Source organism: Salvelinus sp. IW2-2015, linkage group LG18, assembly GCF_002910315.2.
Source record: "Salvelinus sp. IW2-2015 linkage group LG18, ASM291031v2, whole genome shotgun sequence".
Taxonomy (NCBI): Eukaryota; Metazoa; Chordata; class Actinopteri; order Salmoniformes; family Salmonidae; genus Salvelinus; species Salvelinus sp. IW2-2015.
This window is the reverse complement of record NC_036858.1, coordinates 35,490,975-35,513,483: the sequence shown is the minus strand read 5'-3', so window position 1 is coordinate 35,513,483 and position 22,509 is coordinate 35,490,975. Positions and strand designations below refer to the sequence as shown.

Below are 22,509 nucleotides of genomic sequence, written 5' to 3'. Positions count from 1 at the left end.
AATGTTATCTAGTGGCTTAATTTGAGACTGCAGTTTAGAAATGAGTGTACTGTAAACTTCATGTACTTAAAGTGTAGATTGTGGATTATAATGTATGTATAAGAGTGTAAATTGGCCAAACTGTATGGGTTGCACACTTTACCGTTACAAGTACAAATGACGCATTAAAAGATGTTAACATATTGAGATATCGGTGTGTGTTTGAATAGTTTTGCATAACTTTTTTTTTTTTTTTTTTACTGTAAAATTTGACAATACGTGACCAAGCCTGATCCATATGCGGAACATGTGTGACCTATTCCTCCAGTATGGCTCCTCCTATCCAAAACCTTTTCATAAAAGGTAGCTGTAGTATGAGATCTCGTATCAGGCCTTTTACTTGATGTATTGGTCTGGCTTGTTTCCATTCCACGTCTGATCAGATATTATCTACAGGTACTAAACTCTTGCCTGGGTAGTCCTGCACCATATATGCCATGCTCTGAAAATGAGTTAGAACCCCACATACAAGCACACTGCAACAGGTGGAACTCAAGTCAGTCATTACTGTACCCTCCCTCTCAACAGTGACTCAGCTGAACTTCAGAACAGTTTCATCAATACAAAAGACTGCATGAAAGGAGATGTCTGTCCTGCTGTGGGTATGATTGAGGAACAATTTCACAAAACTTGAAATGCCTTAGCTGATTATGTATTTATTGTTTAACAGATTAGCTTTCATAATACATTGTCTGTATTAGAATGCCAATGTTTAACCTTTTTACCGTAGCTGATCAGTGGATTGTTTCAAGAGGACATGGTCTTCTGCACTTTGCTATTTTAAACTCTGCAGTGCAACTACTATAGAGCCTGGTGTAACAGCGACATAGATTAATTTACATGCCAGAGCAAGTTCCTGTTACAGAATTCGAAGGAATTTACATTGCGATAAGAACAAATGCTGTATGTTGGTTTAGCAACCCTGTAGGTATTTGCTTACCGGTATCTTAATTATATTTGGTCACATGTATCCTCAGTTTCCTTTTGGATAAAACAGGAAATGTTGCTTCCATACTGCAAAAGTGAGTCCTTCGATGGCAGACTGGATTACGTCCGGAAGAAGAACATGATCATTAAGAACAGCAGCTAGCCACTGCAGTGCATATATTAGTTTTTATATTCACTTATGTGATGCATGCTGTGAGCATTTTGTGAATTCATCATTCTGTATTTACTTGCGCTAGGTTTAAACATTTGTATGGACCACTATTCAATTGTTGTAATAAAAAATAAAACGCTATTGCCACCATTTTGGCATACTTTAAATGTTCAATGCAGCCTACAAAATATATATTTATGATTTCTGGCTAACAAAGTACCTTACTGTGATTGTTTTCAATTAAAATGCAAAAAAAATTGCTTCTTGGCAACGGGCTATTTCTCAAGCAAATAATTTAGCTAGGACTGTGAGTGAGGAGGGGAAATTTGCTGTTAAAGACCGCAATAGTAATGACACTAACTTCGTTGGACAAAGCCAATGGGGAAATTAATGAAGTTTTTGTATGGTTTTTGGCTAAACGGTAAAGAATAAAGTCTAGTAAACAGGCTTAGATCTTAAACATTTGTTCTGAGATAATCATCAGCTAACATCACTTGTGAATTTTGAAGCATTTATGTAGTCAGAAAATTACAAAAACGCTTCATAATTAATAAAGGTCATGTTAACTGACAAACTGGCGAGCTCTATTGGCAGAGGTTTGGAACTTAAAATCAAATCAAAGTTATTGATTTCGTACACAGTTTGGCAGGTGTTATAACGGCTGCAGGAAAATGCTTATGTTACTAGCTCCTAACAATGCAGTAAAATGTCAAACAAGAAATCAAGAACGGCAAAACTAATCTGATTATCAACCCAAATAGCATTGTAGCAGTAATCAAATGCAATCTATACGTATTCGAGTGAGGCATGTCAAGAATAAATATGCAGTGTGTATAAACAGTGTAACTAAAATACAATGTACAGTAGTAGAAATATTATGAGCAGTGTTGGTTGTGTGTGTGTGTTCGTTAGTGTAAGGTGTGTGTGTGATAGCTTGTGTGTATGTTTGAGTGAGTGAGTGTTCATCACCTGGTACATGGCTAGTGATGGCTGTTCAACCGTCTGATGGCCTGGTAATAGAAGCAGTTTTTTAGTCTCGGTCTTGGCACTGATGCACCTGTACTGACTCCATCTGTCGGACAGTAGCCAAGTGAACAGTCCGTGGCTCGGATGACTGAGGTCCTTAATGATCTTCATGGCCTTCCTTTGACACCAGGTGCTGTATGAACTTGAAGCTTCTGACCCTATCCACTGTGGCCCTGGCAATGAGGAAGGGGGCATGCTCTCTTCTGTCTCCTGTAGTCCACGATAAGCTCCTTTGTTTTGTTGACATTGAGGGAGAGGTTCTTTTCCTGGCACCATTTTGCCAGGGCTCTAACCTCCTCACTGTAGGCTGTCTCGTCGTTGTTAGTAATCAGGCCAACCACTAGCACTCAGATCCACAAAGTTCTACAGCTGCACCATCAACAGCATCTTGACTGGCTGCATCACAGCTTGGTATAGAAAATGTACCGCCCTCGACCGCAAAGCGCTACAGAAGGTGGTGTGTACAGCCCAGTCACTGGAGCCAAGCTCCCAGCCATCCAGGACCTCAATATCAGGCGGTGACAGAGAAAGACTCCAGCCACCCAAGCCATAGACTGTTCCGTCCAGCAAAAACGGTACCAGAGCATCGGCTTTCGGAACAAAAGACTCCAAGACAGCTTCTACCCACAAGAAATAAGATGGCTAAATAGCCATAAGATACTAAATAGGTAATTAAATGGACTATCTGCACTGACCCTATCTTGCACTGACTCGATGCACACTCACAAGACTATATACTGTGCTCATACCCCTTGACTTATTCCACATTTTGTTGTGTTACAGCCTGAATTCAAAATTGATTAAATATATATTTTTCTCACCCATCACCCATACCTATTGTTCACCTAATACCTTTTTTTGCACTATTGGTTAGAGCCTGTAAGTAAGCATTTCACTGTAAGGTCTACACCTGTTGTATTCGACGCACGTGACAAATAAACTTTGATTTGATTTGATCTACACGCAATACCCCTTAATGACAAAGTGAAAACATGTTTCTATAAATTTTAGCAAATATATTGAAAATTATTACAGAAATATTGCATTTACCGAGTTGCGCAGCGGTCTAAGAAACTGCATCTCAGTGAAAGAGGTGTCACTACAGTCCCTGGTTCGAATCCAGGCTGTATCACATCTGACAGCAATTGGGAGTCCCATAGTGCAGCGCACAATTGCCCCAGCATCGTCTGGGATAGGCCGTCATTGTAAATAAGAATTTGTTCTGAACTGACTTGCCTAGTTAAATAAAGATTAAATAAATAAAAATTACCAATGTACATTGACCCCTGAGTCAATACTTTGTAGAAGCACCTCTGTCAGCAATTACAGCTGTGAGTTTTTCTAGGTACGTCTAAGCGTTTTCCATACCTGGACTGTGCAACATTAGCCCATTAGTCTTTTCAAAATTCTTCAAGATCTGTCAAATTGGTTGTTGATCATTGCTAGACAAACATTTTCAGGTCTTACCATAGATGTTCAAGTATATTTAAGTCAAAACTGTAACTCGGCCACTCACTGTCTTCTTGGTAAGCATCTCCAGTGTAGATTTGGCCTTGTGTTTTAGGTTATTGTTCTGCTGAAAGATGAATTTATCTCCCACTGTCTTGCCATATTTTTTGCAGTACTACTTTAGTGCCTTGTTGCAAACAGGATGCATGTTTTGGAATATTTTATTCTGTACAGGGTTCCTTCTTTTCCCTCTTTAATTTGGTTAGTATTGTGGAGTAACTACAATGTTGTTGATCCATCCTCAGTTTTCTCCTGTCACAGCCATTAAACTCTGTAATTGTTTTAAAGTCACCATTGGCCTCATGGGAAGGACGCCTGTATATTTGTAGTGACTGGGTGCATTGATACACCATCCAAAGTGTAATTAATAACTTCACCATGCTCAAATGAATATTGAATGTCTGCATATTTATTTTTTATCCATCTACCAATCAGTGCTCTTCTTTACGAGGCATTGGAAAATCTCCATGGTCTTTGTGGTTGAATCTGTGTTTTAAATTTACTGCTCGACTGAGGTCCATTACAGATAATTGTATATGTGTGGTACAGAGGTGAGGTAGTTATTCAAAAATCCTGTTAAACACTAGTTTTGCACACAGTGAGTCCATGCAACTTATTGTGACTTGTTAAGCAAATGTTTTGAACTTATTTAGGCTTGCCATAACAAAGGAATTGAATACTTATTGACTCAAGAGATTTCAGCTTTTCATTTTTTATTCATTTGTAAAAACATAATTCCACTTGGACATTGTGCGTAGGCCATTGACATCGATAAGGGATCATATCTTTCATCAGTCTGTCATGGAAAGAGCAAGTGTTTTTCATGTTTTGTATACTCAGTGTATACACACACATACATATATATAAACTCAGCAAGAAAAGAAACGTCCCTTTTTCAGGACCCTGTCTTAAAACGATCATTTGTAAAAATCCAAATAACTTCACAGATCTTCGTTGTAAAGGGTTTAAACACTGTTTCCCATGCTTGTTCAATGAACCATAAACAATTAATGAACATGCACCTGTGGAACGGTCGTTAAGACACTAACAGCTTACAGACAGTAGGCAATTAAGGTCACAGTTATGAAAACTTAGGACACTAAAGAGGCCTTTCTACTGACTGAAAAACACCAAAAGAAAGATGCCCAGGGTCCTTGCTCATGTGTTAGCCATGCTGCAAGGAGGCATGAGGACTGCAGATGTAGCCAGGGCAATACATTGCAATGTCTTGTACTGTGAGACGCCTAAGACAGCGCTACAGGGAGACAGGACGGACAGCTGATCATCCTCGAAGTGGCAGACCAAGTGTAACAACACCTGCACAGGATCGGTACATCTGAACATCACACCTGCGGGACAGGTACAGGAAGGCAACAACAACTGCCTGAGTTACACCAGGAACGCACAATCCCTCCATCAGTGTTCAGACTGTCCGCAATAAGCTGAAAGAGGCTGGACTGAGGGCTTGTAGGCCTGTTGTAACATCACCGGCAACAACGTCGGCTATGGGCACAAACCCACCGTTGCTGGACCAGACAGGACTGGCAAAAAGTGCTCTTCACTGACGAGTTGCGGTTTTGTCTCACCAGGGGTGATAGTCGGATTTGCGTTTATCATTGACGGAATGAGCGTTACACCAAGGCCAGTGCTCTAGAGCGGGATCTATTTGGAGGTGGAGGGTCCGTCATGGTCTGGGGCGGTGTGTCACAGCATCATCGGACTGAGCTTGTTGTCATTGCAGGCAATCTCAATGCTGTGCGTTACAGGGAAGACATCCTCCTCCCTCATGTAGTACCCTTCCTGCAGGCTCATCCTGACATGACCCTCCAGCATGACAATGCACAAATCTCCTACTCATTGGGATCATCTCAGGATCCCTCATGCTTGAACCATCCTCTACTTTCTTCACTGACTCGGCATACGACACCTTCTGCACTACTCTGACCACTTCAACCTGCCGCTCTCACACCGGACACTTCTGATCCCGCAATTACACCCTTCTTCTTCTATGATATCATCACTCTTCCTCCCTTCAAATTTTCTTTAATATCTACTGTGGACATAGATATTGGGACCCCAGTGATGACTCCCCTCAATCTAGTGTAAGCACCAGGGACATGGCTTTTAATCTTCTTCCCATTAAGCTTTTCCATTTTCAGAATCTTCTCTTGCTGAGCCTGGCTACTACAACATATGAGCAATCTACCATTTCCAATGAACCAAGCTAATTTGACTTCATCTACCTCTTTCTCTACAGCGTTGGTTAGTCGGATAGGGTGTAAATGAGGCCCTGTGGACTCAAATACAATCACCACTTTCTACTCCAACACATTATTACTCTTGCTTCCTACATTGGCCCTCTTTATGCTTTCTTTACTAGACGCTCCATTGCTTTCTGTATTATGATCTCTCTTCTTCCTCCTATGTCTTTCCACTACTGACCATTCCAGTCCTTGCCCCTCATCCTCCCATACCATCAGAACTGACACACATATTATTCACATTACAGCACAGCTTTTGCTTCACCAACTTTTTCTGAATTTCCTCCATTTCATCCGCACTACTCGCTGCAACTTTCCGACTCTCCAATTAAACAACCTTCCCCCGGTCCTCTTCTCCACCCGCCTCTCAAAGGCGACCCAATTGCACCCTTCTCAAGTTGGAGGCGTGTAAACTGAATTTTTTATTGAAAGAAAGAAAAAGTGGGCAGGCAAGCAAGTCCCAGCCCTCAATCAAATAGGCTAAATTACCAGAAACCGTGCACTGCGCTGTATGATGTAGAGGGAGAGATTGTGTGAAAGGGTTAGGAGGCTGGACAGGGTTGGGGTAGGAAGTGGTGTCTAGGGCTCTATTTTGCCTTCTTAGAGGAACAGGACTAATGAAGATAATTGAATGTAGGTAGGCCGTGACTGGCCTCACACTCCAGTACAGTAGGTGGCGGTGTATGCATCTTAAAAGTTGGATGCGATCCGCCAAACCACTCTCAAAGAAGAAGAACGGCGCACTGCGTGATCTGCATTCGGAGTCTTTTCAGTGAGTCATTCACAGATGCGATTCGGTTCCCGACGTTCACCAAAAAGAGCCGTTCATTCGCGAACGACCAATCGTCATTACTGCGCAGTCCCACAGGGCCGGAGAGGGTGGTGTGAGTCCGTTAGGTAACCAGGGAGTCAATTTGACACTTTTAGTAAAGCAAATGTTTTGAGACGTTCGTTTTCTGTTACTTACACCAACAAAAAGATATGGGCAACCGTGTCGCTCGTGAGGATTACGAATGGGTTTATACAGATCAGCCACATGCCGACAGGAGGAAAGACATTTTGGGTGAGCAATCCCCACACCCCAGTAACGTTAGAAGCTAACATTAGCTTGTGTATTTTTTAAACAACTAGACCTGATATCTAACTTGCTAATGTAGAAACCACATGTTGTTCGCTTAGCAAGCTCATGAATCAATCATTTAGCTCATGTTTATCTTGTCTTGCATCACAGCTAGCTGGCTACTAACTACAAGTAACTAACGGCAACCCTCTTCTTCTGTGTATGCTAGCTATGTAGCTAGCAGTAGGTCATTGCAGCCACGGATTCATGGTTAGCTAATTAGTTAGCGTTAGTAAATTAGCTAGTTAGCGAACATTGGCTAGTTACTTACCTTGTTAGCCAGACAGGGAGAGGAGTGTTAACTAGCAGCTGATCTAGTTTCAACAATAACTGTTGCCAACAAGTAGCTAACATTTTTCGTCGTCTAACGTTAGCTAGCCAGGCCAATTATTCGGTGTGAATTTTTCTGTGTACAGGTGTGGTTTTGCTAAATATTGCCTAGTTAGCCATTTCTCCAATTAAGCACAAACTGGAAACCGTTACAACAAAGTCCCTGCCATGACCCGGGCCCTAGACTCACTGACTGCGCCACTCCCTGAAAGTGAACAGTTAACTAGTCAGCCTGTAACGTTAAGCTATTTGGAGATTACACGATGGAAAAGATTCAGGATAAAAATACCGTTGGCGTAAGCTAGTAAATGATAAAATCATGAAACTAGTTGGCTAGTTACAAATAATGATATGTATTATTGTTTGCCAACTCGCCCATTGAACATTGTCATGGGATTGGAGTGACACAACTGTAACTGAGAACAAAGGGGCGGCGGCAGCATGTACAATTACAAAAGTACTGTAGCTAGAGGTAAGCCAGAGGCACTGGCACAGCTGATCTCTAGGGCTAGTGTGGCAGCCAAAGCCTTGTGGGTGTGGTACCTGTAGTCCCTTGGCCATAATTACTGTGGCCTTCTTTTGAGGCGAAGAGGACACCTGTAATGAGCACTAGGTGGTCTTTTGTATGCATGGTCTTGTCATGGATGATTGGGGTTGAGTGGGCTTTCTGAGGGTCCAATGTTGATATAGTCCCAACATGTTTTGCATGTCAGCAATCAAGTTTTCAATAACTTTAGAAATACAAAAATACAGTATTTCATACTGGCTATATTTCATATGATGCTAAGTGCATTATACCAGCAGTATTACTGTATTTTGAAACTTGATTGCTGACTTGTAAAACATCCCTTTGTGCTGACTTCGGGCTCTGTTGATGTCATAAAGAACTCATTGAAAAAGTTAACATATCCTGTCTGAATAATTCATTGTATGCCCTGGGAGTACAGCAGCACCAGGAGGCACAGAGGGACACTGATAGTTTCCATCATAGAAACAGGGTGGCTACGGGCTAGTATTTCAGTCTGGTGATTGCTTTTAACTTTTTATCTCAGTGTAGTTTACTGTAGGACAGCCCATGTAAGGTATTTAGACCCTTTCTGAGCTCATCACATTGAATCAAGCATGTAAAGGCTTATATTAATCACATGATCAGTGATCACACATGCCTCAGGCTTCTCCCACCACACAGCCCCTTGACGCAACACAGAACAATGTAGCCTACACAGGAAGTGGCATTTCTTTGCATGGACTTGTCCCCTAGACTTAACTGCAATCATCATGGCCTCTCTTTCTAAGTAGCCTATTAAACAAAAAAAAAACATAAGTACTCTTGAAATATGAATAAAAACACTGATTTAAAAAAAATAACTATTTACAACTTTATTTCTAGATTTTCAGATATAACAACAAAAACAGTACAACCCCCAACAGCTCATTCTTCCACTCCCACCCTCCACCCACCCACCAAGGCATCTATAAAAGTAAATTAAATAGGAAAGAAACTAAAAGTAATAGAAACAAAAACAATGGGGGGAGGACAAGTTCTGATTGTGCTGGTTCTTATCAGCACAAATGGCCACTAGAACAGCTCACCAAAATATGCAAGTTACACTAAGTAAAAGACAGGCTCTCAACGTATTGTATTAATGGGGACTAGGTTAAGTCTAACTTTTGTCGGGAACAGTATGGTTTCTTAATAGTGAAAATTAAACTGTGCTTCCTGGCACTGGTAAAAATGGCCCTAACGAGATGGGGCGTGCACCATCGCGCACATGTTGCTTTTGTCCATCCACACCAGACGCGATAAGGACACACAGGTTGAAATATCAAAACGAACTCTGAAACAACTGTATTAATTTGCAGACAGGTCGAAACGCATGAAACATTCATGGCCATTTAGCTAGGTAGCTTGCTGTTGCTAGCTAATTTGTCCTTGGATATAAACATTGGGGTGTTATTTGACCTGAAATGGACAAGGTCCTTTTTTCTGTATCTTTTTAGAATTTTCAGTCACACACAATCGTGTGTTCTCTACTCCAGTAATTAATCCACAGATAAAAGGGGAATCTTACTTAGTTTCTAGTATCTCTCCTTCAGTCTTCTTCTGTGGACTTCATATGGCGATTGGCAACCAACTTTAAGGTGCATTACCACCACCAACTAGACTGGCGTGTGGACCTCAGTTCATCTTTCAAACACCCATGTGGGTATATGCTCCTAAAAACCAATGAGGAGATGGGAGAGACGGGACTTGCAGTGCATCAAGCATCAAAAATAGAACCAAATTCTATTTTAGCGCCTGGCTACGCAGACGCTCGTTGACGTGCACAAGCAGTTTGAATGAAATTATTGAATAAGATGCATGTCTACATTTATTTTGCAACGCTCGCACACGCAACGCGGGCGACGTGGTCAGCAAGTAAGGTAAATATTTTGAAAACCATTATGCAAAGGTGGCGCTGTTATGTTTTGGAGACTTCTCTGAATTCTAAGATTTCTCACAGATTCTCTCATCCCAGAGAAATTGTAAAAAGTGGTAAAGCTGACCTTTAGAATAATTAGTCCAGACATCACACCAAAATCAAATTATTAATTTGATCACTCCACAAAGTGATAAGAAGTGAAATTAGACAGGATCACTGGACTATTGTCAGCTAGCCAGCCCATCTCCTTCCACCTGAGTTTATCCTCTCTGTCAGCCTTTATCATCCTTATCATTCAGTACTACTGAGGAAACCAACCGAAGTGTGTTACCCTGTGATGGGACACTGCCCAGAAATCCAACAATGTTACTTAAATTGTTGAGTAGGATTTGGTTATAACTAGGGCTGGGAATTGCCAGGGACCTCACGATATGATATTAGCACTATACTTAGGAGCCGATACGATATGTATTGCAATTCTCATGATTCTATATGTATTGCAGTTCGATACTGTGATTTTTATTGCGATTTGATGTTCCAAACATATTGCTCACCATATGTCTGTCCTTTGCTGATGGACACGCGAGAGCCATGAGAAAACAAGTTTTGATCAGTCATGGAAATAAGTGCTGAAAATAAATGATGTCCCTATTTAAAAAGATGGAAAAGAAGCTATGAAGGGAAAGTTTTGGTGCAGGTACAACCTGTCAAAACGATACGATATATATCGTGAAAAATAATATCCCAATGTGTAACTGTCAAGTTTTTCTCCCCATCACTAGTTATATCATTGCCTTGATAAACACCACCATCCCCCATTGTTACGAAGTTGAAAGTTCATTAATCAAGAAGCACTGCAGTGAGTAGGCTGAACAGTCCATCCACACAAGTCCTGTCTGTCCACACATCCATTATAAAGTAACACAGTAAACTCAAGGTCAGCATGGCCCGTCTTTCACTTTGTAGTTTATTGCCTAGTTAAATAAATCCATGTGATAATGTAGGCTAGGCCAACACATACACACAAAATAATCTTACCTTTTGTCCACAGTAGTAGGCGCTACCAACACTTAAACATAAAAAAAAATAAAAATATTAAGTAGGCTACTACAAGCTGGTGATGTTGTTTAGGTCCCAGAAATTGTGGTTGGATTAGGAAGTATCACCATATGCATCGTTAAAATGACTTCTCCCTACCTGCTGAAAAGGTTTCCCTATTTCCCTTTGTACATAACTCACATGTATGTGTTTTTGTCCAAAACCTTTCAAACTGGTGTTTGTGGAGAGTTCTTCAAGTTCTACATTTCACCCATTCTCCATCAGCTGTGAAATCAAGGCAATAAGGATAAGTCAGTTTCTATTTGGTGTTGCTTCCCTTTACCTGTTATGTGGTGTAAACTAATAGGCCTGCATCTAAAACCCTCTGCCCTCTGTAACCACCCATGTCCAAGTCTTGACCTCCTGTATAGTTTGTTCTCAAATGTATTTAAATGTATTTCAGGTCTTTTTTTTTTTTTTGTGGGGTGGACCGCTCACCCAACAGTTTGGTAACCACTGCTGTAGTAATCCATACCCTCAGTGCTTTGCTTTTGTCAATCATCGTCTGGGCCCTAGTTGTTGTAGGCCTAATCTGAAACCACCCTTTGTGCACATTAGGTTACTTTTTAGTCAGGAGTGATAAGATTAATTCTCAATGACATGACTTCATTGTCACAAAATTGTAAGTTGTGACAATAAGCTTTATTTGCAAGTGGAGGGTGGATTTGGTAACCTTGTTTGCATTGCCCTTATTCTTTGAAAGTACTTGTATCATTGTGGTCTCATATCCTGGTGTGGCTGCTAGCCAAATAAGATACTGGTATAATTGGTGTATTTTTGAATTGCATTTGCCAGGCTGTTCCTGCAGGCACCTTTTATAAATTGTGTTTTGTAGTTGACAGTTTTGGATCTCTGGGCCTGCCCTGTCTGGGTTTTAAGGGTCCATTTGACTGAAGTAGTTTTATGAGTGTTTTATGAAGTCTTGATTAGTGCTTTGCCAAATTTGAAAATGAACCAAACTTGTATTCTTTCTCTTCTCTAACAGCGAAGTACCCAGAAATAAAGACACTAATGGGGCCTGATCCCAGGCTGAAGTGGATTGTTTGCATGATGGTAATCATCCAGTTCATAGCATTCTACCTGGTCAAAGACCTAGACTGGAAATGGGTCCTGTTCTGGACTTATGCCTTTGGCAGCTGCATCAACCACTCTATGACCCTGGCCATCCATGAGATTTCCCACAACACAGCATTTGGCAACAACAGGGCCATGTGGAACCGCTGGTTCGCCATGTTTGCCAACCTGCCCATTGGGCTGCCGTATTCGGCCTCCTTTAAGCGCTACCACCTGGACCACCACCGCTACCTGGGAGGAGACGGTATAGACGTAGACATCCCATCTGATTTTGAGGGCTGGTTCTTCTGCACACGCTTCCGCAAATTTGTCTGGATCATCCTCCAGCCTCTGTTCTACGCCATTCGCCCTCTCTGCATCAACCCCAAGCCCATCACCGGCCTGGAGCTGGCCAACGTGGCCGTGCAGCTGTCCTTCAATGTGGCGCTCTACTGGCTGTGTGGAGCCAAGCCTGTGGTCTACATGATGGCGGGCTCCTTGCTGGGAATGGGCCTGCACCCCATCTCTGGACACTTTATCGCCGAGCACTACATGTTTCTCAAGGGCCATGAGACCTACTCCTACTATGGCTCCCTCAACCTGCTCACCTTCAATGTGGGCTACCACAACGAGCACCACGACTTCCCCAGCATCCCAGGACGTAGGCTACCTATGGTATGGATGTTGAAAACAACATTGGGGGGTGACTGTATGGAAAGGGAAGAGGAACCAATGTAGCATTATAACTGTTGTCATCCAGTAAACATATATAAAGTATGTAGAAAAGATAATTGACCTATATATTTTAAATAATATAATCTTTGACAATCACCAAAATAAAAGCTAGACAGTCAGGGAGAATTAAAAATTCCAAAAACAATTTAGCAGTATTGATTTTGTTATGTTTCAGCAAAAGGACACAGCATTAGCCATGGCAAAATGCATTGAATTGTAGGAAATTAGCTATAAAACTGCAACATTTTCTCTCGGCTCCAAGGAGAAATTAGTATAATTGCAGGAAATTTGCTTAAAAATCCCAATTTCTCAACACTGCCAAGATGGGGGGCCCCTAAACTTTTCTCTAAAATTAAACTCTGCCGACTGGCTGACCCATTGCCACGCCTACCACCTAAGCCCCTTTTTGATTCAGAAAAAAACCCTGCTAATGAAATGCTAATAATTATCTTTATTTACTTACTATTTGCATTTGCTTGCTTATCGCGATGAAACAGGATAAGTAATACAACACGAGGGTAATACTTTTAAAAAATAACTAGAGGGGGAAGATGAAGCTGGGCTAACGTTCTGCTTATTTGATCATCGATTAAACATCCAATCTCTTACAGTTTTTGGTTCCCTAAACAAGAATCTGTTATGAGTGCACTAAGTTTTGTAGAATTGACCCTTTGCCAAAGTATAAAAAAATTATATTGTTTAGAAGGAGTGCAAGGGTGAATTTAGTTATTGCACACGTGCACTTCTGAGTAGGCAAATGTGCCTGTGTGCACTTATGGAAATATGTGTTCCCTAATGGAAATATGCAAATACATGTTAAAACATGCCAGGATCTCGCTAGCTTGTGCTTGGCTCTGCCCACCTCCTTGTTTGTTCTGACCACTGTGTATAATTGGTTCCCAATGTCAACAACGTATGTCCTATCTTGGGTTAGTTATAATCATCTTTGATTGTAGCAAACTAGACTAATGTTTTTTTCTTCCGCTAAACCTAGGTGAAGAAAATAGCATCAGAGTACTATGATGACCTGCCCCACTACACATCGTGGGTGAAGGTCCTGTATGACTTCATTATGGACGACCAGCTCAGCCCCTATTCTCGTGTGAAGAGGAGGCTGAAGGGAGATGTCAAGCAGGAATAAATCCTTCCCGCTCTCCTACTCTCGAACAAAACGACACTGACGCACCTGACACCAGCCCCAACTCGCCACCAAGACTTTTTACAGCTTTTGCATATTAATACACATTTGCACTGAATGTGAAGAGAATGTGTGGACAGGACATGTGCGACATGTATGTAAAAATTTGTTCAAAGTCAGTCCTTACAAACAAAATAATTTGTTCAACTAGTCATTACACACAATTACAGTTGTCATTTCACCTATTTTTTTGCACTTGTGGTCATTTTAGAAACTTGTAATGCGGACAATTTTTTCCAGTCAAATTTTATTCCAGAATTAATTTATATGTATAATCGACATCTTTAGATTTGGGTTTTGCACTGGTTTCTGCATGTGTTGAATATATTAGATCCTGTTTTTTATAGTTTATTATATGATCACTCCGGTTTTATTTAGTCTCTTGAAAGAGTCTGTATAGCAATATACAGTTACCCATTTCAATGCTACTGATCTGCATTTGCTGTGGATAGTTAGTTTTCTCTCCTCACTCAATCGTAAAAGGTCCCTTTCATTCCATGTAGACGGCACTTAGCACATGACTGTGTGTGTGGACATATTGTCTTATGTTCTGAGCTTTAGTTTAGCTCATTTTGATCCAAGTGCCATTTTGTTTTGTGCTTTTGCCAACACCTCAGTCCAATAACTGATCCACATAGCCTGAAGCACCAAGTTCATTTGCTCTTCGCTAAATGTCGTTTTTGATACAATGGGGAGAAAGATGGTTCATAGCAAGGTTAGGTAAGACGAGGGCCGGGATTCAATCGATCGTGGGTTGGAGACAATGCAGATTTGAATCTCAGCCAAGGTCAAACGCTGTCTTTGTTTTGTTTAGTTGAGCTTTAACGGAAAGACCAAATGCGGCCTTAAATGTGTAAATTACTGTGATGGAGAAGAATCATTCATATTTTGTCTGATGAGCTTGTATACGCTCCAAACATCAACTTTTCCGGACTTATTTTACGGGTTCCCCTTCTATAATTAATACTCAATCTTAGAAATATAATGCGTGTTAAAGCTAATTTAGATTTTAGACTAGTGAAGTCTTTTGACAATAGCTATATTGAGTTTCTTATGGAAACCCAATCGAAGGCCAAATTTATTTAAACCAAATGTCCTTTTGTTCATATACTGTATGCTTTCATATTATAATTTTTTTTTATAATACACTTTCACTTCATTCTGAAAGTCTGATTATTTCCAATTGTGACCTTTAACATTTTTCAAAGCAGTATGCAATGCCGTAAGTAGCCTAATTAATGTGAGAGAAAACAAAATGGCTTTCTTTAGCAGTGATTGACCTCAAGAACAGAGCAATGCCCCCTTAATTATAGAGTCTGAAAGCCACTCAAATGTTTAACTTTAAAGTAGCTACCAATGAGGGAGTGAAACCCAATTGATGCATCACATTATGCAAACCATGATGTGGATGAATATTGTCCAAAGTAGAATGGAAGCTTGCTGACAGTGGTGCTGAATCCCAAATTGACCCTTAACCCTAGACACTCCATGTAGATCTGGAATGAACCTTAGCAGTATGGTAATAGCTCCATCTTGCCATCTGATTGGCTTGGAGGGAGATTTGCAGTATTGAGTAGACTTAGGGCTGGATTCAATCTGTACCGCAGAACTAATATGGAAGATGTATCTTTAAAGGCCATGTTCCCGTGTTGGCAGAGACTGCATTCATGGTAGACGCCTCATGTCGGCTCAATCGTAAATTACCTTTACATATTTAACGCAGATCTTCCACTATACGGATTGAATCCACCCCCTATACTTATCTAAAATAGATGTGGCTAGGGGTTGATTTGGGATTCAATGGCTTCTAAAACAGGGTAAAGGAGCTGTTTGTTACATCTACATCTGTATTAAACACAAGCTGATCTCATGCTGGATAGCACCTCATGAGGCCATTTCACAGTTGGGCTTATTGGATTAAGGGTGAAAGAATTATATAAAGTAGTCTTTATCTTCTTAAATCAAGCATGTTCTTTAATGTAGAATACTCCTCAGCGCTATGGGAAGGGAGGAGTCATGATTCCACCCTCATTATGTAACACATGCCTTTTGCATTATTGAGTTTTGTCTGTCATCCTTTTTGCTGGGCAGCCATAAGGTCCGCAACGTTGGTAATAAAAAGTTTGCATCTGAGCTCCTAGAGTGTGCGGCTCTCCTTTATTTTTAAGCCATAAGGTCCTGTCATAAGATGGAGTAGCAGGTCAGATCTATTGGGTATATAGGCTAGAGCTGTACTGGTAATTGGAGTAGGACTAACACCATCTCCCTTTCACCTCATTTAACACCTGATTAAGGGCCTCTTTGCACTACACTACTTTGACGACGCAAACTTGGTCCAGGCGAGATACTTGTGTCGTGTAAAGAGATGGATCTAGATTCAAATCTGTCTGTAAGAGATGTCTCCCACACTTCTTACAGCGGGAGTGTGGGAGACATGTACGCTAGTGATGCCGATCCCTACGGTTATATCAGCGGGTTTAGGGTAATTAAATATTGTGTGGATGAAGGGCGGGTTGAATAAAGAGAAAACAATACCTTACATGTATCATTCTTGTACAATTTATATCCATAAGATCTATAAGGTACATTGAGGTTTTTATTTAATCATTTTAGGTTTTTATTTAATCATTTTAGGCTATCTGGCAGCCTAAGCATTAGGGCTTAACTGTAAGCTTGCCAAATAGCTTACATGCCAAATGCTTTTGGGAATGGGCAGAAAAATAGATCCACAGAGGCAAAAATTGGGAGTTTGGGAGTTTAATTCAATAAGAGTAAAAAATAAAGACGATTAATGTTGGGAAAAGATTTGGTGAAGTGGTAAAAGAGGATGATAGCAGTGCCTTTTATGTTATGTGTGATTGTAAGGCGCTTTACAAATTCAAATGTCACTAGACTGGGACTTTAAATAGGCCTATGGCACGTCAAGGGAACTGTAGCCAACTGTTGAGATGGGTTAAATGGGAACTGAAATCTGGACACTGACTAGGTCTAAAACCTCTCACATAGCCATAATATTAACTCTTGCAGAATTAAGCATTTCTTGCAGTAAAATAGTACACCAAATGTTGGTACAATTTTGACTAGAGAACAGGAGTGGAGAAATATAATTTCTTTCAGCATCTTAAGAGAATGTGCAGTTAGCACCTCCACAGACCTATCTTGAGTGGAGAAATATAATTTCTTTCTTTCAGCATCTTGAGAGAATGCGCAGTTAGCACCTCCACAGACTTTCTATCTTTATCAGCATCATAAAAGCTGATAGTATTTCAATGACATAAAATATGCATCCGAGTCGAACTGAAATCTTATCAGAAATATGTTGGGTTGGTTTTACAGCTTTCTATTTCCTTACAACTGGTCAAACTGATGTTATTTGGAAATGTTGCACAGAAAATCTTTGCAGTTTTTTTTAGTTAGGCCCATTGCATTTTCTCCCCGGTCCCTAAACGTCTTTGCTCTACGGAAGAAGCAGAGATGACCGAGATCTTTACGGATTCTATTGAGTTATGACATTATTCTGGTGAACAATGGTTTATTTAGTCTTCTAGGGCAACATCTACACTGAACAAAAATATAAACACAACATGGAACAATTTAAAAGATTTTACTGAGTTACAGTTCATATAAGGAAATCAGTCAATTGAAATAAATTAATTGGGCCCTAATCTATGGATTTCACATGACTAGGAATATAGATATGCATCTGTTGGTCACAGATACCTTTAAAAAAGGTAGGGGCGTGGATCAGAAAAGCAGTCAGGATCTGGTGTGACTGCCATTTGCCTCATGCTGCATGACACATCTCCTTCGCATAGAGTTGATCAGGCTGTTGATTGTGGCCTGTGGAATGTTGTCCCACTCCTCTTCAATGGCTGTGCAAAGTTGCTAGATATTGGTGGGAACTGGAACACACTGTCGTACACGTCGTTCTACAGTACCAGACAAAGGTTTGAATGAGTAGGTTTGTTCAAAGGTTTTTCTTTATTTTTACTATTTTCTACATTGTAGAATAATAGTGAAGACATCAAAACTATAAAATAACACATGGAATCATGTAGTAACCAGAAAAGTGTTAAAACAAATCAAACTATATTTGAGATTCTTCAAAGTAGCCACCCTTTGCCTTGATGATATCTTTGCACACTCTTGGCATTCTCTCAACCAGCTTCATGAGGTAGTCACCTGGAATGCATTTCAATTAACAGGTACATTTGAGACATCTGTGGCATTGTGCTGTGCGATAAAACTGCACATTTTAGAGTGCCCTTTTATTGTCCCCAGCACAAGGTGCACCTGTGTAATGATCATGCCATTTAATCAGCTTCTTGATATGCCACACCTGTCAGGTGGATGGATTATCTTGGCAAAGGAAAAATGCTCACTAACATGGATGTAAACTAATTTGTGAGAAAATCTTTTTGTGCGTATGGAACATTTCTGGGATCTTTTATTTCAGCTCATGAAACATGGGACCAACACTCTAGATGTTGCATTTATATTTTTGTTCATTTAATTATCGACAAGTTGACGAACAAATAGCCTACCAAAATGTCAGAAATGAGGAGCAAAAACATGGCCTATCTAAATCAGGCATAGAAATACTGTACCCCCTGCCATAAAATCTTTCCGCCGTCTCTGACTGTAGCCTACAACCATTTTTGTATATTGGGTTAGGTCCAGGTGCTGGCCTCAGATTTTCACTTTCATATAAAATTGTATTGGTCACATGTGCCAAATACAACAGGTGTAGACTTTACAGTGAAATGTTTACCCACGAGTGCATTCCCAACAGTGCACAGTCAGAAAAGTAAGGAAAAATGTTTGCTAAATAAAAAGGAACAATAAATAGGCTATATACAAGGAGTACCAGTACTGAGTCAATGTGCAGTGGTAAGAGGTAATACCGTATGTGGTTAGGGGTTAAAGTGACTAGGCAATCGGGATATACTGTATAATAAACAGTCTACCAGCGACTTGTGTGTGTGTGTGCGTGTGCGTGCGTGCGTGTGCACACAGTGCATTCGGAAAGTATTCAGACCCCTTGACTTGTTACGTTACAGCCTTATTCTAAAATGTATTAGTTTTTTCCCCCTCATCAATCTACACACAATACCCCATAATGACAAAGCAAATGTATTAAATATAAAAAAAATATATTACATTTACCAAAGTATTCAGACCCTTTACTCTGTACTTTGTTCAAGCACCTTTGGCAGCAATTACAGCCTCGAGTCTTGGGTATGAGGCTACAAGCTTGGCACACCTGTATTTGGGGAGTTTCTCCCATTATTTTCTGCAGATCCTCTCAAGCCCTGTCAGGTTGGATAGTGAGCGTTGCAGCACAGCTATTTTCAGTTCTCTCCAGAGATGTTCAATCCGAGCTCTGGCTGGGACACTCAAGTACATTCAGAGACTTGTCCTAAAGCCACACCTGCATTGTCTTGGCTGTGTCGTTGTCCTGTTGGAAGGTGGACCTTGCCCCAGTCTGAGGTTTTCATCAAGGATCTCTCTGTACTTTGCTCCGTTCATCTTTCCCTCAATTCTGACCAGTCTCCCAGTCCCTGCCACTGAAAAACATCCCCACAGCATGATGTTGCCACCACCATGCTTCACCGTAGAGATGGTGCCAAGTTTCCTCCAGACGTGACGCTTGGCATTCAGGCAAAAGAGTTCAATCTTGGTATCTTAGTTTCATCAGCCATAGAATTTTGTTTCTCATGGTCAGAGAGTCCTTTAGGTACCTTTTGGCAAACTCCAAGTGGGCTCATGTGCTTTTTACTTAGGTGTGGCTTCCGTCTGGCCACTCTACCATCAAGGCCTGATTGGTGGAGTGCTGCAGAGATGGTTGTCCATCTGGAAGGTTCTCCCATCTCCACAGAGGAACACTGGAGCTCTGTCAAAATGACCATCGGGTTCTTGGTCACCTCCCTGACAAAGGCCCTTCTCCCCCAATTGCTCAGTTTGGCCGGGCAGCCAGCTCTAGGAAGAGTCTTGGTGGTTCTAAACTTCTTCCATTTAAGAATGACGGAGGCCACTGTGTTCTTGGGGACCTTCAATGCTGCAGGCATTTTTTGGTACCCTTCCCCAGATTTGTGCCTCCACACAATCCTGTCTCGGAGCTCTATGGACAATTCCTTCAACCTCATGGCTTGGTTTTTGCTCTGACTTGCACTGTCAACTGTGGGAACTTTTATATAGACAGGTGTGTGCCTTTCCAAATCATGGCCAATCAATTGAATTTACCACAGGTGGGCTCCAAGTTGTAGAAACATCTCAAGGATGATCAATGGAAACAGGATGCACCTGAGCTCAATTTCGAGTCTCATAGCAAAGGGTCTGAATACTTATGTAGATTAGGTATTTCCATTTATTTTTTTAAATATACATTTGCAAACATTTCTAAAAACCTGTTTTCACTTTGTCAGTATAGGGTATTGTGTGTAGACTGATGAGGAAAACAGAATGTGGAAAAAGGGAAGGGGTCTGAATACTTTCCGAATGCACTGTATGTTGGAGTGCAAGATACAGTGAAACTTTTTTTTAAACTTTTTTATCAACCACTCCACAAATGTCTTGTTAACAAACTATAGTTTTGGCAAGTCGGTTAGGACATCTACTTTGTGCATGACACAAGTAATTCTTCTAACAATTGTTTACAGACAGATTATTTCACTTATAATTCCAGTGGGTCAGAAGTTTACATACACTAAGTTGACTGTGCCTTTAAACAACTTGGAAAATTCCAGAAAATGATGTCATAGCTTTAGAGGCTTCTGATAGGCTAATTGACATAATTTGAGTCAATTGGAGGTGTACCTGTGGATGTATTTCAAGGCCTACCTTCAAATTCAGTGCCTCTGCTTGACATGGGAAAATCAAAAGAAATCAGCCAAGAACTCAGAAAAACAATTGTAGACCTCCACAAGTCTGGTTCATCCTTGGGAGCAATTTCCAAAAGCCTGATGGTACCACGTTTATCTGTACAAACAATAGTACGCAAGTATAAACACCATGGGACCACGCAGCCGTCATACCGCTCAGGAAGGAGACGCTATCTATCTCCAAGAGATGAACGTACTTTGGTGCGATTTTTTTTTTTATCCCAGAACAACAGCAAAGGACCTTGTGAAGATGCTGGAGGAAACAGGTACAAAAGTATCTATATCCACAGTAAAACTAGTCCCACATTGACATAACCTGCCGCTCAGCCAGGAAGCCACTGCTCCAAAACCGCCATAAAAAGACCAGACTACGATTTGCAACTGCACATGTGGACAAAGATCGTACTTTTTGGAGAAATGTCCTCTGGTCTGATGAAACAAAAATAGAACTGTTTGGCCATAATGACCATTGTTGTGTTTGGAGGACAAAGGGGGATGCTTGCAAGCCGAAGAACACCATCCCAACCMTGAAGCACGGGGGTGGCAGCATCATGTTGTGGCGGTGCATTGCTGCAGGAGGGACTGGTGCACTTCACAAAATAGATGGCATCATGAGGTAGGAAAACTATGTGGATATATTGAAGCAACATCTCAAGACATCAGTCAGGAAGTTAAAGCTTGGTTGCAAATGGGTCTTCCAAATGTACAATGACCCCAGGCATACTTCCAAAGTTGTGGAAAAATGGCTTAAGGATAACAAAGTCATGGTATTGGAGTGGCCATTACAAAGCCCAGACCTCAATCCTATAGAAAATGTATTGTGGGAAGCTTGTGGAAGGCTACCCGAAACGTTTGACCCAAGTTAAACAATTTAAAGGCAATGCTACCAAATACTAATTTAGTATATGTAAACTTCTGACCCACTGGGAATGTGATGAAAGAAATAAGAAATAAATCATTCTCTCTACTATTATTCTGACATTTCACATTCTTAAAATAAAGTGGTGATCCTAACTGACCTAAGACAGGGAATTTTAACAAGGATTAAGTCAGGAATTGTGAAAAACTGAGTTTAAATGTATTTGGCTAAGGTGTATGTAAACATCCGACTTCAACTGTAAATAAATATTAAAGGAGGTAAATGTAAATTGTCCAGGTAGCCATTTGATTAACTGTTGAGTCTCATGGTTTGGGGGTAGAAGCTGTTCAGGTGCCTTTTGGTACCAGACTCAACACTCCGGTACCACTTGACATGCGGTAGGAGAGAGAACACTCAATGACTTGGGTGGCAGGAGTCTTTGACAATTTTTAATGCTTTCCTCTGACACCGCCTGGTAAAGAGGTCCTGGATGGCAGGGAGTTCGGCCCCAGTGATGAACTGAGCCGTACGCACTACCCTCTGCAGAGCCTTGCAGTTGGTTGTTTAGAAATTGCCATATGAAGTGGTGATGCAGCCAGACAAGATGCTCTCAATGGTGCAGCTGTAGACTTTTTGAGGATCTAAGGGCCCATCACCATCGATGTGAATGGGGGCGTGTTCGGCCCTCTGTTTCCTATAGTCCACGATATACTCCTTTTTCTTGCCCACATTGAGGGAGAGGTTGTTGTCCTGGCACCACACTGCCATCTCCTCCCTATAGGCGGTCTCATCGTTGTCGGTGATCAGTCCTACCACCGTTGTGTCATCTGCAAACTTAATGATGCTGTTGGCGTCAGAGTATGTGAGCGGTCGGAAAG

At 41.0% G+C, this 22,509-nt stretch overlaps 1 protein-coding gene across 1 annotated transcript; it reads left to right on the top strand.

Annotated features, from left to right (window-relative positions):
- The first annotated feature begins 6,790 nt into the window (after positions 1 to 6,790).
- LOC111977799 (sphingolipid delta(4)-desaturase DES1) lies at positions 6,791 to 14,076 on the top strand. Its single transcript, XM_024007475.2, has 3 exons — positions 6,791 to 6,997; positions 11,891 to 12,633; positions 13,688 to 14,076. Exons 1-3 carry the CDS (start codon positions 6,916 to 6,918, stop codon positions 13,832 to 13,834), a joined length of 972 nt encoding a protein of 323 aa, XP_023863243.1. The 5' UTR covers positions 6,791 to 6,915; the 3' UTR covers positions 13,835 to 14,076.
- The last annotated feature ends 8,433 nt before the right edge of the window (positions 14,077 to 22,509 follow it).

Excerpts from the sequence above, each read along its gene's own strand:
- LOC111977799 (XM_024007475.2), top strand. The coding sequence starts at position 6,916 with ATGGGCAACCGTGTCGCTCGTGAGGATTACGAATGGGTTTATACAGAT. Across the intron at positions 6,998-11,890 it reads CAGGAGGAAAGACATTTTGG|CGAAGTACCCAGAAATAAAG; the intron begins GTGAGCAATCCC and ends CTTCTCTAACAG. Across the intron at positions 12,634-13,687 it reads CAGGACGTAGGCTACCTATG|GTGAAGAAAATAGCATCAGA; the intron begins GTATGGATGTTG and ends CGCTAAACCTAG.